General features: G+C 54.6%; 1 protein-coding gene across 1 annotated transcript in view; it reads left to right on the top strand.

Annotated features, from left to right (window-relative positions):
* DENND4B (DENN/MADD domain containing 4B) overlaps window positions 1–9,230 on the top strand; it is a 14,311-nt gene extending 5,081 nt beyond the window's left edge. The window contains 19 exon segments of the mRNA XM_005867444.2: window positions 21–196; window positions 320–420; window positions 791–1,006; window positions 1,703–1,848; window positions 2,203–2,342; window positions 2,434–2,560; window positions 2,954–3,160; window positions 3,500–3,628; window positions 4,630–4,828; window positions 5,060–5,227; window positions 5,476–5,867; window positions 6,029–6,151; window positions 6,341–6,510; window positions 6,593–6,734; window positions 6,926–7,162; window positions 7,647–7,764; window positions 7,856–8,021; window positions 8,111–8,175; window positions 8,276–9,230. Of these exon segments, the coding sequence (XP_005867506.1) occupies window positions 21–196; window positions 320–420; window positions 791–1,006; window positions 1,703–1,848; window positions 2,203–2,342; window positions 2,434–2,560; window positions 2,954–3,160; window positions 3,500–3,628; window positions 4,630–4,828; window positions 5,060–5,227; window positions 5,476–5,867; window positions 6,029–6,151; window positions 6,341–6,510; window positions 6,593–6,734; window positions 6,926–7,162; window positions 7,647–7,764; window positions 7,856–8,021; window positions 8,111–8,175; window positions 8,276–8,421 (3,168 nt within the window). The 3' untranslated portion in view covers window positions 8,422–9,230.
* The last annotated feature ends 4,550 nt before the right edge of the window (window positions 9,231–13,780 follow it).

Genomic DNA, 13,780 nt, shown 5'->3' with positions numbered 1-13,780 from the left:
CTCACTCCCTGGTGCTTCAGATGATCTTCCCGCTGCACTGGCAGTGCCCCTACATTCCCCTGTGCCCGCTGGCGCTGGCTGACGTGCTGAGCGCCCCCGTGCCCTTCATTGTGGGCATCCACTCCAGCTACTTCGATCTGCACGACCCACCTTCTGATGTCATCTGTGTTGATCTGGACACCAACACGCTCTTCCAGTAAGATGGCTGGTCTCGTCCAGGGGCTGCGGGGAGGAGCAGGCGGGCAGGTGTATGGAGGCAAAAACCGGGGGAGGCTGGCAACGAGCCCCATGGCCTTTTCTCCTTCTGATTCTCTCATAGGACGGAGGAAAAGAAGCCCCTCACCCCTCGGACCCTGCCCCGCAGACCCTACAAGGTTCTGCTGGCTACACTGACAACCCTGTATCAGCAGCTGGATCAGAGTGAGAAGCCCGGGGGGGGGGGGGGGCTGGAAACTGTCATTGACCTTAAACCCCCGGTTTGGGGAGGCCTGTGGAGAGCCAGACCTTACTTGAGGAGGTTAGAGGAGCTAGGATTTCATTTGGTGGAAGTGAGGGAAATTTAAGTGAGGGAGGAATATATAATATTAGTGTGCGTGAATGTATTGAGAAGGACGAGCTGGTCATTGGGGAGGCTTGAAACTTGCCTCGGGGTAACTCTTCAGTCAATATTGGTGCAAAGTCATTGAACAGCTGGCGGTGGCCAGGCCGTGGTGGAGACCTGTGTGCAGAGCAGGGTTGGGACTAGCCCTTCAGGGGCTGGCTCTCAGTCTCCGGCCACCCTGGTCCCCAGCGTACACTGGGCCCGAGGAGGAGGCGTCCCTGGAGTTCCTGCTGACAGACTACGAGGCTGTGTGTGGCCGCCGGGACCGGCTGGAGCGCGAAGTGCAGGGGGCCTTCCTCCGCTTCATGGCCTGTCTGCTCAAGGGCTACCGGGACTTCCTGCGTCCACTCACCAAGGCGCCCTCTGAGGGGGCTCGCGATGTCGACAACCTCTTCTTCCTGCAGGGTAAAGAGCTTGGGAAGGGCATCACGAGAAGCGTGGCTGGGGGACTGGGGGCCACTCAGTGGCTTGTTCCTTCACTCAGCAGACATCTTTTTTTTTTTTTTTAAATATATTTTATTGATTTTTTACAGAGAGGAAGAGAGAGGGATAGAGAGTTAGAAACATCGATGAGAGAGAAACATCGATCAGCTGCCTCTTGCACACCCCCTACTGGGGATGTGCCCGCAACCAAGGTACATGCCCTTGGCTGGAATTGAACCTGGGACCCTTCAGTCCGCAGGCCGACGCTCTATCCACTGAGCCAAACCGGCTAGGGCTCAGCAGACATCTTTATGGGCACCAGCTTTGAGCCGTACACTCTTTTGGGCTTGGAGGGAGTAAGGGCACAAAGCGGAACCGGCTGTGGCCCTGCCCTCTGGGGCCTTGGGTTTGGGGTGAGCCGCCCCCATGGGCAGATCTCTCTTCAGGGACACTGCTTTGGGGAAGCCCCAGTGAGAGGGAGGGAGTACAGACAGACAAAAGGGGCCATGATGCTGGGAGCTGAACCAGTCTGCTTGGAGTGTGGGGTAGTGTCAGAGGGGCCAAAGAGATGGTAGCTTTGCCGGGCAGGGGACCAGGAGAGGGGTTCACAAGGGGTGTGGCCACGGTAGGAACCCTGGTAATCTCCCCCCCCCCCCCGCCCCGTTCTCATGCCCTCAGGTTTCCTCAAGTCCCGGGAGCGCTCCAGCCACAAGCTGTACTCGCAGCTGCTGCACACGCAGATGTTCTCGCAGTTCATCGAGGAATGCTCCTTTGGCTCTGCTCGGCACGCTGCCCTCGAATTCTTTGACTCTTGCGTTGATAAGGTTTTGAGCACTGTCCCTTCTCTTCGTGCCCATTGCCCTCTGCTCTCCTCCTGGCTGTCTGTGACCCCAGGACCACCATAAACACAGCTCTGTATCTGGTCTGTGATGGTGATGGCGCCCCTGGAGTTACTCAGTGCAGAGCCTCTGTCACCACACATGGTGGCTTATATGTGCCCCATCTTTCCATTCCTGACGCCATCCCCGTACTGTATCTCAGGACCTCGGTGAAGTCTCAGCGCACTTGCTCCTTCCCCCGGGGTGTGCTTTCCTGGGAGACGCCACCTGCCACCTTCCGGACACGCTGGCTCTGCTCCACACGCCCTTGATGCTCACTCTCTTACCGTCCTGTCCCAGGTCCACCCAGAGCAGGAGAAGCCCGAGGCGACGCCCTTGGTGGAGCTGGAGGAGCTGTCGGGAAGTGAGCTCACTGTCTTCATCACGCCTCCCGAGGAGCCCCCGGTGCCCGAGGGCAGCGAACCCACTCCCCAGTACTGGTGAGCGCCCCTGGCGCCCTCGCCGGTTCCGAGGCCTCACGGGCTAGCTGAGTGCTGACTGCCCCCCGACGTTGCCTCTCTGCCCCTCCAGCTACGATGGATTTCCAGAGCTACGGCCTGAGCTGTTTGAATCTCCCCAAGAGCAAACTGGGGCTCTGCCTGTGCCCGGCCCGGCCCGTAGTGCCCCGAGCAGTCCTGCTCCTCGCCGGACCAAGCAGGTAACCAGCAGGTGCCCCTCGGAGGCAAGGGCTCAAGGGCTGTCGCTTCATCTTCTTCATCCGTAAAATGCGCATAATAGTACCTATGCCGTAAGGTTGTTAGGAGGGTTACGTGTGCCCGGCACAGAAAACATTTGGTGTCGTTACCGTTGTCATCATCATTGTCTTCATCTTCTGAGCACTCTGGGAACCAGGGGTGTGTTGCCTCTTCCAGGGCATCTGCCCATCCTCAGGGGCTTGGCCCCTCTGCCCAGGGCTCTGGGGGCTGAAGCCTGTGTGTGCAGCAACCCCCCTGCCTCCTCCAAACACAGCCCCTTCCTCAGGGAGGGGGCTGCTTCTCCCACAGCATTTTAAGACCTGCCCTGCCCTGCCGTTGTCCCCTGCCCCATCTAGGAGATGAAGGTCGCACAGCGGATGGCGCAGAAGTCTGCGGCGGTGCCTGAGCTGTGGGCCCGGTGCCTGCTGGGGCACTGCTACGGGCTCTGGTTCCTGTGTCTGCCTGCCTACGTGCAGTCAGCGCCCTCCCGGGTGCAGGCACTGCACACGGCCTACCACGTGCTGCGCCAGATGGAGCACCACAAGGTGGTGCTGCCCGATGAGGTGGGTGCCCATGCCCAGTCCCAGGCGTGCTTGTGCCGTCCTGGGTACTAGGAGATTCACTGGGACCTGGGAAGGCAGATGGGGGGCATTGGCACAAGCCCTGGAGGAGTTGCCAGGTGCTTTGTAAGATTCACTGAATGAATGAGCATGACCAGGAACAGCAGCAGGGACGGGAGGGTGGCGGGTCAGCTGGAACAGTGGGCAGCTCTCAGCAGCTCCAGGAGCTGCCAGGGGCCAGGGAAGTCTGTGAGAACCGGAGAGGCTGGGAGAGGTGCTTGCTGAGACTTTAGGGTTTGGGGTGGGACTGAGTCGCCTCTTCCTGTACCTCCCCTGGCCCAGGTGTGTTACCGGGTGCTGATGCAGCTGTGCTCACACTATGGGCAGCCTGTGCTGTCTGTGCGGGTCATGCTGGAGATGCGGCAGGCAGGCATTGTGCCCAACACGATCACTTATGGCTACTACAACAAGGTACCAAGTCTGGGGCTACGGTGGGACAGTGGCACGTGCCAGGTGTGTGCATGGGGAGGAGGCTGCTCCCTGGCACCTGCTACCCTCCCCTCTCCTTGGAGATTGGGCCCATACAGTCCAGCTAGGTCCTGTAAGCTTTGCTGTCCACGTGCTCCTGTAGGGTCTTAGCACCTACGTTGGGTTTTCGCATGCTTGGCTGTTTGATATTCACAACAGCCCTGACAAGGGTAGGCAGGTACTGCTACCTCCCAATAAAAGCTGAGTGTTAGCCGGTGTGCCGGGATACATTTACATCAGTGGTTCTCAACCTTCTGGCCCGTTAAATACAGTTCCTCATGTTGTGACCCAACCATAAAATTATTTTCGTTGCTACTTCATAACTGTAATGTTGCTACTGTGATGAATCGTCATGTAAATATCTGATATGCAGGATGGTCTTAGGCGACCCCTGTGAAAGGGTCGTTCGACCGCCAAAGGGGTCGTGACCCACAGGTTGAGAACCGCTGATTTACATCATTTTATCTCCACCATAGTCCCAAGAGGTGGAAGGATTATTATCGCCATCTTACAGACGAGGCAATGAGGTTGCTGAGTTAGTAACTAGTCCAGGGTCCCACAGTGAGTAAGTTAGGGAAGTGGGATATGAACACAAGCATGTTGATGTCTCCTGAATTCAGGCCCTTGACCATGACACTAAACTGCCTCCTGTTTTTTAGATGAGAAAACTAATGACCAAAGAGTGAAATGATTTCTTCAAAGCCATATAGTTTAGAAGTAACAGAGTCTGGAGATAAACTGTCTTCCTGCTATATGCTTCCTTTACGACCCCCCTGTCAGTAGTGGCCGCTGCCAACTGCCTCTCCTGGCTGAGCCATTGGCAGAACAGTCCCGGGCGGCACGCCTGGAGGGGAAGGCGGTCCCTGGGCTCCAGGACAGGCAGTAGGTGTCAGGCTGGGATCAGTGTGAAAGTAGGCCATCTTGATGGGCACGGTGCTTGGCAGGCTGTGCTGGAGAGTAAGTGGCCATCTGGTACACCTGGTGGGCGCCTGCGCTGGGCCAAGCTTCGGAACATTGTCCTGGGGGCTGCTCAGTTCCGCCAGCCCTTGAAGGAACGGTGGCAGCAGCAGCAGCAGCAGCAGCAGCAGCAGCAGCAGCAGCAACAGAAGGCGGCAGCACAAGAAGCAGGCAGCTCCCAGACAGGTAGGCAGGGGTCGGAGACACGGGCTTGGGGCTCAGGCAGGGAGAGCTGGGACTGGCCCGTTGTTTGGCACTGGGTGTTCTGGGGATGGATAAACTACACTTGGCTGGTAACAAAAGAGATGAAGTTCTACAAAGAACCTTACGAACCCAGGTCCATGCAAGGAGTTCTGTTTTGGAATAGAGGGCTGGGTGTCAACCTGGCTGCCTTTCAGCCCTCCCTGTGTCTTACAGAGCCCTGCCTGGAGCGCCCCTCCCTTACCCGCCCTCTTCAGCGCCAGACTACTTGGGCTGGGCGCAGCCTGCGGGACCCGGCCTCACCCAAGGGGCGCCTGCTGAAGAGTGGCAGCCTGGGCAGTGCCCGAGAGGCACAACCCACGGTGGAGGCTGGCGTGGCCCACAGTGAGTGCCCTGGACTGACGAACACCCCAGTCAGCTTTGCTAACCACTTGCCAGTGAGAGAGGAAGACGAGGGCCAGGATGGAGGGGTGGCCCTCCGTGGTGGGGACTGCAGACTCAGGGAATCCTGCCCAGAATGCCGTCACGATAGGGGTGGTGGTGCCAGAGTTTGTGCAGCCAGAAACTGTGTTTACTCAGTCTCTGGAGGAGGGGCTGGGCTGCGTCTTCCCTGACTCTTCTCTGCCCTGCAGTGATGGAGGCCTTGGGGGTACTGGAGTCCCGGGCATCACCTGTGCCCTGGCACGATGGAAGCCTCTCAGACCTGAGCCTGCCTGGGGAGGAGCTGGCAGCTGGAGGCAGCCCAGGGGACTCGGGCTCCGCCCTGAGTACCCAGTCCACTGAAGTCGTGGAAGGGCTAAGTGAGCGTGTGCCCAAGGCTAGTGGGCATCAGGATGAGAGCAGCACCCCCCGGCGAGGGCTGGGTGCCCGCCTCCAGCAGCTGCTCACTCCTTCCCGCCGCCGCTCCTCTGTCTCACGCATTCCCCCACCTGAGCTGCCCCCCGACCTGCCTCCCCCAGCCCACCGCAGCCCCATGGATGGCCTTCTGCACCCCCGGGAGCGCCCTGGATCCACTGCCTCTGAGGTAGCCAGCAAGGGGAAGGTCTAGACACTTAAGCACCCAGAGGCTGCTGGGGAGGGGCTGCTAATGGGACAGAGCCCGAGAGGGCCCTGAGGGGGGGTGGAAGTCAGCGTCCCGGGCGAAGAGGGGCACGGGCTGGCTGACCATGCTTTCTCGTGTGGTAGAGCTCAGCCTCTCTGGGCAGTGAGTGGGACCTCTCAGAATCTTCTGTCAGCAGCCTGAGCCTTCGCCGTTCCTCAGAGCGCCTCACCGAAACCCCCGGGACCTCCCAGCCACCTTCCCTGGAAGTGAGGATAACCTCCCAGACGGGTGTGCTGGACACACACACACCCCACCCCCCCACACACACTCCCTCTGTCAAGGCAGGGGCTGGGCGGAGGAGGCAGGAGGCTGGGCTGGGATGCGGAGGTGGGAGGGGCTGGGGAAGGAGCCTGAGGCCAAGCAGGGCTTGCTTCCTGGGGTCTTCTTGCCTGCAGATTCTGCTGTCCAGCTGCTCCCTGTGCCGTGCCTGTGACTCGCTGGTATACGATGAGGAGATTATGGCCGGCTGGGCACCTGATGACTCCAACCTCAACACCACCTGCCCCTTCTGCGCTTGCCCCTTCGTGCCCCTGCTCAGTGTCCAGACTGTTGATTCCCGACCCAGGTGCCCAAAGCAGGGCAGATGCTTGGGGTGGGAGAGGGAGGTGGAGGCCCAAGTGCTGAACCCTCCTGCTGTCCCCCTGCAGTGCCCCCAGCCCCAAGCCTGCCCCTGCTGGTGCCAGCGGCAGCAAAGATGCTCCTGTCCCAGGGGGCCCAGGCCCTGTGCTCAGTGACCGCAGGCTCTGCCTTGCCCTGGATGAGCCCCAGCTCTGCAACGGGCACGTGGGGGTAAGGGCTGGGCCAAAGGGGCTTGAGGAATGGGTGCGTGTTGCCCTGTGGGGGGGCCCCCGGTGATCCTGTCCAGAGATGGGCATTGAGGCCAAGGGGCATCCCAGAAGCTGTTGGACACGTGGAAGCATGGCTCTGAGGATGGGGCATGGCACATGCCCTCCCCTGCCCTCCCCATTTGTGCCCCACAGGGTGCCTCCCAGCGAGTCGAGGGTGGGGCATGGGCATACCTGAGCCCCCTGGTGCTGCGTAAGGAGCTGGAGTCGCTGGTAGAGAACGAGGGCAGTGAAGTGCTGGCGTTGCCTGAGCTGCCTGCTGCCCACCCCATCATCTTCTGGAACCTCCTGTGGTATTTCCAGAGGCTGCGCCTGCCCAGTATTTTGCCATGCCTGGTGCTCGCCTCCTGCAATGGTCCCCCAGCCCCCCAGGTCAGTGCCCTCCGGTGGTTCCCTGTTCCCGAGTGTCTGCCTCAGCTCTCGGCTCTGTCTCAGTCCTCGGTGTCCTTGGTACTTTAGAAAGAGCACATGCTTTGGAGTCGGGCGTACTTGGTCTTCCTTCTCACCCTTTCACTTTACTGAGCCTGGGTTTTCTCATCTATAAAATGGCATGAGTGTTCCCCCGACAGGGCTGCTGTTAGACACCTTGTGTAATGCCCAGACTGATTCATTAATGTTTGTCTCCTCCTTTTACCAATAGTTATTGAGCACAGGCACAGTGTTTAGGCACAGGGATACAGCAGATTACAGAACACAGTCCTTGCTCTCAGAGAGCCTGTGTTCTCCTGGGGGTGAGAGTTCCTTTCCCTCTTCCCTTTGGCTATGTCCTGTGATATCCCGTGTGTCTTGGAACATTGTCTGCCCATGTCCTATCCCCCATGAGCCTCACTGTCTCCTTTTTCTTGGCCTCCTGCAGGCCCCATCTCCTTGTCTAGTGCCTGACCCAGCCTCTGTGCAGGTGCGGCTGCTGTGGGATGTTCTGACCCCTGACCCCAATAGCTGCCCCCCTCTCTATGTGCTCTGGAGGGTCCACAGTGAGTCTGGTATTTGGCCTAGGGTGGGAAGGGGTGGGCCCCACACCCAGAGGACTCAATGATCCTGCTTACCTTCCTTTCTTTCACCCAGGCCAGATCCCCCAGCGGGTGGCATGGCCAGGCCCCGTACCTGCATCCCTGAGCCTGCATTTGCTGGAGTCGGTGCTGCGTTATGTTGGTCTCGACGAGGTGCACAAGGCTATAGGGCTCCTGCTAGAAATTTTAGGGCCCCCTCCCACAGGCCTGCACCTACAGAGGTATGGGGGCTCCCATCTGGAAGTTTGCTGGCCTGTACCAGACTCTGTATCCCCTTTCTCTCACTCATGCCCTTCTGCCTCCACTTCAGGGGCATCTACCGTGAGATCTATTTCCTGACCATAGCTGCTTTGGGCAAGGACCACATGAAAACAGGTGAGGGTGCAGGCAGGGGGCTGAAGAGTTTAGGGATCTGGGGCCCGGTGTGGGAGGTTGGAATCCTTATGTATTGACCTGCCTTCCACCTCTTCCCTAGTGCACTTCGACAAGAGGTACAAGTCTGCCTTTAACAAGCTGGCCAGCAGCATGGGCAAGGAAGAGCTGAGGCAGCGGCGGGCACAGATGCCCACCCCGAAGGCCATTGATTGCCGAAAATGTTTTGGAGCATTTCTGGAATGCTAGGGACCCGGAAGCTTCCCCTTCCAGCCTGGAGTGGGGAGGTGAAGGAGAAAGGATTCTAGCGATAATCTGCTTCCCTGTTCCTTTCATAGAGGAGTTGGGAAACGGGCCAGGAGACATGCCCCAGCCATAGGCTCCAAGTGGGGACAGCAGGAAGGGGGACCCAGTATTACCAAAAGTCACAGTTCGCTGTCTCCAACCTGCCCAACGTGCTCATGCTGACATTGGAGGAGGCCCGGGGACATTTGGCACAGCTCTGTTTCTCCCCATCCTATACTAGGAAGTCCCCTCCGGTTACCCACAGGTCTGCACTACCCCGGTCATTTTATAAGTTTTTGTTTTAAAAAACAACTGGAAAGATACAGAGCCACTGAGCCTTTGCCTTGAATGGGAGGGAGGACCATCATTCCCCATCAAGGATGGCCCCTCTTCGCTAGAATTGCTGAAGGAGTCCAAGGCTCTCCATGCCTTTCTACCTTAGAATTTGTATTTTATTTTAAGTTATTTATTCTGGAGCCACAGCCCCCTTGCGTATGAAGTTATTATGGATGGTGAAAAAGAGAAGTCCTATGGGAATGGGGTCCCACGGTACAGTGCTTTGTAGCACCTTAAATTTCAAGAGGTGGGAACTGGAGGAGTCTCAAGGTCTCCTTAGGAAGTACTGATGCCCCCTCTAAGTCCTAATCCTTCTTGTCCTCTCCACCCGGGGAATGCATCACCCACCCAGGGCCCTGACTGTGCAATAAGGATTGTTCCTTGCGAAGTTTTGTTGGATGTAAATATAGTAAAAGCTGCTTCTGTTTTTTCTTTTTCCTTCTGCCTCCTGCTTTCTGGGTCTGGGATAATGGTGGGGGATACCTCTCCTTTTCCCCTGGCGGTACATGCTCCCTTCCGCCTTTCCATCTCTTGCAGCCTTCAGGTACACATGGCTTTCCCAGACCAGGTCTGCTACCGGTCCCTTGAGGCACAGGGAGTTCTCAGAGCAGGAGAGGGGTGAATCCGGTGCTGGCTGTGGTGATGCCAGTTTGTGCGGCACTTCCGGCCCTCCCGCACAATCACCCCCTTGTCCCTCATCTGTCTGCCCACACAAAGACTCCATTCTCTGGGGGCCCTGAGCTCATCTCTGCCTTCTTTCTTCGCCCCCAGCTTATCCCCTTCCAACTTCTCCAGCACCTCCACGGGGATGACAGCGCTCTCCCCAATAGCTGGTGTTGGTGGCCCTGGTGCATCTTGGGAGCCCTGGCGGTTATCCTAGGCCTCCTTGGTTACTCCAGCTGGAGGAAGTGCTTTTCCAACCAGGGTCTCGGTCTGGGGACAGTGCCAGGAAGATGGGGACCAGGATTAAGGGGCTCGCTGCATGTGGGCATCAGAGAGACAGGCTTCGTTTTTCTAATCCCTCTGGCCTACTTGGAGTTCTCCCTTTCTTTCCTGTGTAATGAAATAGATACAGAAGCAACTCCAAACAGAGATGCAAAACAAATTACCAAAGGGAATTAGCCAACAAAACAGAAATGCCTTAGGGAAGGCGGGTGCGAGTGTCAGTGGAGGAAATAACTTACATGAGCCTTTCGTGCACATTCCTTGGGGTGAGATCAGTGGATGAAAGGTACTATTTCTGAATTCTGGGACCTTCAAGCCAGAGGACCCTTCACCACCCTGTCTTGAGCTTGGCAAAGAAACTGCACAGGAGGAAAGCAGGGGCTTAGGACATGCCATCTGTTTTGCCAGGGACTAGGCGATGCCTTCTTCAGAGGGAACCCTCATGTCACCCCAGGTTCCGATCAGACCTCATTCTCCAAAATCAACCTCTCCCTGTATCATCCTCAGGGACCCTCTGCAATGGAGCCACTGCCTTCCTGAAATCATTAAGTTTCTGTTGAGTGTAATGTGTCATATGCTAAACCAACTGACATTGGAGAGATTTTTAGGGCTCAGTCCCTACTTTAATAGACCGTATAATCTTACTGGTCTAGAGGCCTCTTGGTTCACAAACAATAATGCTAATCAACCCTGCCTCCAGCTTCTGTTTCTCATTTTGGGGCTTCCTTTTAGAGGTCTAGAGTCAGATGTTCAGAACCATAGAATTCTTCAACCACAAGAATATCTGAGAATTCCAGTAATCAAGTAATCATCATGGCATCTGATATCTTCTCTGTCCTGTGGGTTAGGGAACTGTATGAGGAAAAGGATATGCACATATAACCTGGCCCAATTTCTCTTCCCAGACTATTTTTGTGGTTGTTAATCCACACCTGAGGATAATTTTCCCATTGACTTTTAGGGAAAGTAGGAGACAAAGGGAAAGATAGAAACATCGATGTGAGAGAAACACATCCATTGGTTGCCTTCTGCATGAGCCCCAACCGGGGCCCAGGCCAGGGAGAAGCCTGCTACCAAGGTACATGCCCTTGACCAGAATCGAACCCCAGACCCTTTGGTCCGCAGGCCACATTCTATCTATCCACAGCCAAACAAAACCGGTTAGGGTTATTTTCCCAGACTTTGAAGTTTATAGGCTCGAGTATGAAAAACTGTAGTTAAATCTTGTCTCTGCCACTTACTAATTTTATTACATCTGACAAGTTACTTAACTGCTATGCCTCAGTTTTTCCTCATCTGCAAATTGGGGATGTTGTTTAAAGATTAATTATGTAAATCCATATGAAATTAGTAAATGTTAGCTTCAATAAGAAAATGAACAGAGACTGCATAGGGCAAAGGTCATGTCCATTACAACAGTGGCCTCACTTACTTGTCTTCCTTGGAACTTGATTATTCCAGATTGAAAGTCCCCCTCCATGGCCTGATTTTTAATTTTGTTAGAAGGCATTTTCTCAGGACTCACTAGTATCTTCTTTGGGCTGGTATCCACCAACATATTTCTTTTGTCTCCTCACAGCCCTTGAAGAATGGCCCTTCAGATACAGAGCATGCATTGGACTGATCATGGTTTAAGCAGGTTAGGGAAGAGGACTGACTATACCTTCCATGAGGGCAGTGACTATCTCATTTACTGTTATAGCCCCAGCACATAAAAGAGTGCCTGATGACATAATAGGTCCTCTATCATGTGTACTAATAACAGTGAAAGCATTAAAATTAGGGGGTCAGTAGAGAAATAATTTTCAGTTCAGTACAAGACTACTACCAATAGAATACCAACAGAAGCTGAATTTTGAACTAAGAGGGTGAAATTCATGGAAAAGTGAGGAAACCCATAAGTTACTATTTATGTTTATTGAGTACTTACTGTATCCTTAGCACTGTCCTGAGCATTTTATAATATATTTTTGATTTCAGAGAGAGAGGGAGAGACAGAAACATCAGTGATGAGAATCATTGATCGGCTGCCTCCTACACACCCCATACTGGGAATTGAACCCTGACCTCCTGGTTCATAGGTCAATACTCAACTACAGAGCTACACTGGTCAGGCTGTCCTGAGCATTTTAAATGGACTATTTTATAATCCTCACAATTACCCTATGAGCTCGGTACTCTTATCAGTCATTCCCATTTTTACAGACAGGGAAACTAAAGCATCCTATATAATAAAGAGCTAATATGCAAATGGTTGTCATGCCCTCACGCTGGAGCTGGGGGACCTGAGGCTGCGCACCCCCCTGCCCTGCAGGGCTTGACGGGGGTGGGGCCAGCTGGGTCTGGGTCTCACGCGATTTCGAGGCGCATGTGGGTGGGCGGGGACTTGACTCTGGGTTCCGCAGCGCACCCCAGACTTGACAGGAGGGAGATTTTCATATACATTTTACTAATTTTCTTTCATCTCTGACACTTCTATTATAGAGAAAGGGCAAATAGCAATATTAAAATATTTCTTCTAATTAATTCCCTTTTAATGTGCACGAATTTCGTGCACCGGGCCACTAATAGAGAATATAAATTAACTTGCTCCCAAATCACACAACTGGTAAGAGGTACAGCAAAGATCCAAACCCAAGTAGTCTGACTCCAGAGACCATGTTCTTTACCTGGACACTATACTAGGATGAAACAAGGTTTCTTACCCACTTAAAATAGGAATTGGGGCATGCCTCTGCATGTGCGTGTGTGTGTGTTCAGGGTTCTTCATTCGTGTGTGGCCATGTCCTTCATTAGTTTAATTTCCAGTGCAGAGCATGACTTTTAAATAATTTGAAGAACATGTTCTAGTGCTTCTGGAATCAGTTGTTTCTGGGCTCAAAGCACTGCATAGTCACTAATTAGCTGTCTGGCCTTTGCAAGCTAACCTTTCTGGGCCTGTTTTTTGATCTATCTGTATTCAAATTTCAGCTCTGCCACTTAGCATTTTTAACGTTGTATCTCCTTTCTCCTCGTCTGTAAAATGAGGATAATAATTACTCCACAGTTACGAGAAGGTAACCCATGTAAAGCTCTTAAAAGAATAAATAAGATAACGCATGTACAGCTCAGTCTCTTTCCCAAAAAGTTAGCTATTATAATTCCCTCAGCACATTCTGATACTTGTTGCTTCTCACCGAGGTGCTCGAGAAATGCTAAGAAAGTTCAGGTGGGTCTAACAGCTTCCGGGAACAGCAAGAGGAGCTGGGCCTTGAGTTGATTAGGGGGAGTGGGGTAAGGAGGCCGTTCCCTTCACTGTGAACCTAACCAGACAAGATCCCGAGAGAAGGAGCTAGGAGGGCTTTGCACACCGTAATTTCTCAGCAATTTGGCTGGCTGCCTTTTATTTCTGCTGTCGTGGTTTGGTCACGACAGAGCCATGCTGGGGTACGATGAAGACTAGGAAGCTCAAGGCCTTTGGCAGGCGGAGACAGGCCACGCCCCAAATAGACAGCAAGGCCCAAGCGCCTAAAGCTACTTCTATCGTGAAATTCATGGGTTTTCTCGGCATGAAACACCACCTAACGCAGAGCTCAGCGCCGTTCGCCAGTTTCCATCTTTAGAATTGGAAGAATGAGAACTAGCCAAAGGGGAATCCCGGTTTTGGGAGACTGGGGTACGGCGGCTGCCTGGGGACCAAAACGTCTCCAAGGTAAAGTTGCAGCCTGAAGCGATTTTTTGACCCCCGACACTTAATGGACTGCTGAAGACCCGGATGTGTCTGGGACTGGTCGAGGTACCCATTAACGCGCCCCCGCTAGACCATCCCCCTCCTCCGTTTAGGATTGGGTTTCAGGTACGCCAATCATCACTTCGCCAGCCACTCACTCTTCAAGGGTGGGGTGTAGTCCCGGCATCCCTTCTCTTATTGGTAGGGCCTAGAAGAAGAGGGCGGGGAGGCCGGCTTAGGTTGCCCAATGGGCGTCGTGGCGTGTGGGGAAGGCGGAGCCGAGGCGCTTGGCAGCTGCCCAATCAGCGTCCTTGTTTGTGTGGTGCCGCCGCC

Source organism: Myotis brandtii, unplaced genomic scaffold (assembly GCF_000412655.1).
Source record: "Myotis brandtii unplaced genomic scaffold, ASM41265v1 scaffold250, whole genome shotgun sequence".
Lineage (NCBI taxonomy): Eukaryota > Metazoa > Chordata > Mammalia > Chiroptera > Vespertilionidae > Myotis > Myotis brandtii.
The sequence above is the reverse complement of the archived record's forward strand: the minus strand, read 5'-3'. Positions and strand labels throughout refer to the sequence as shown.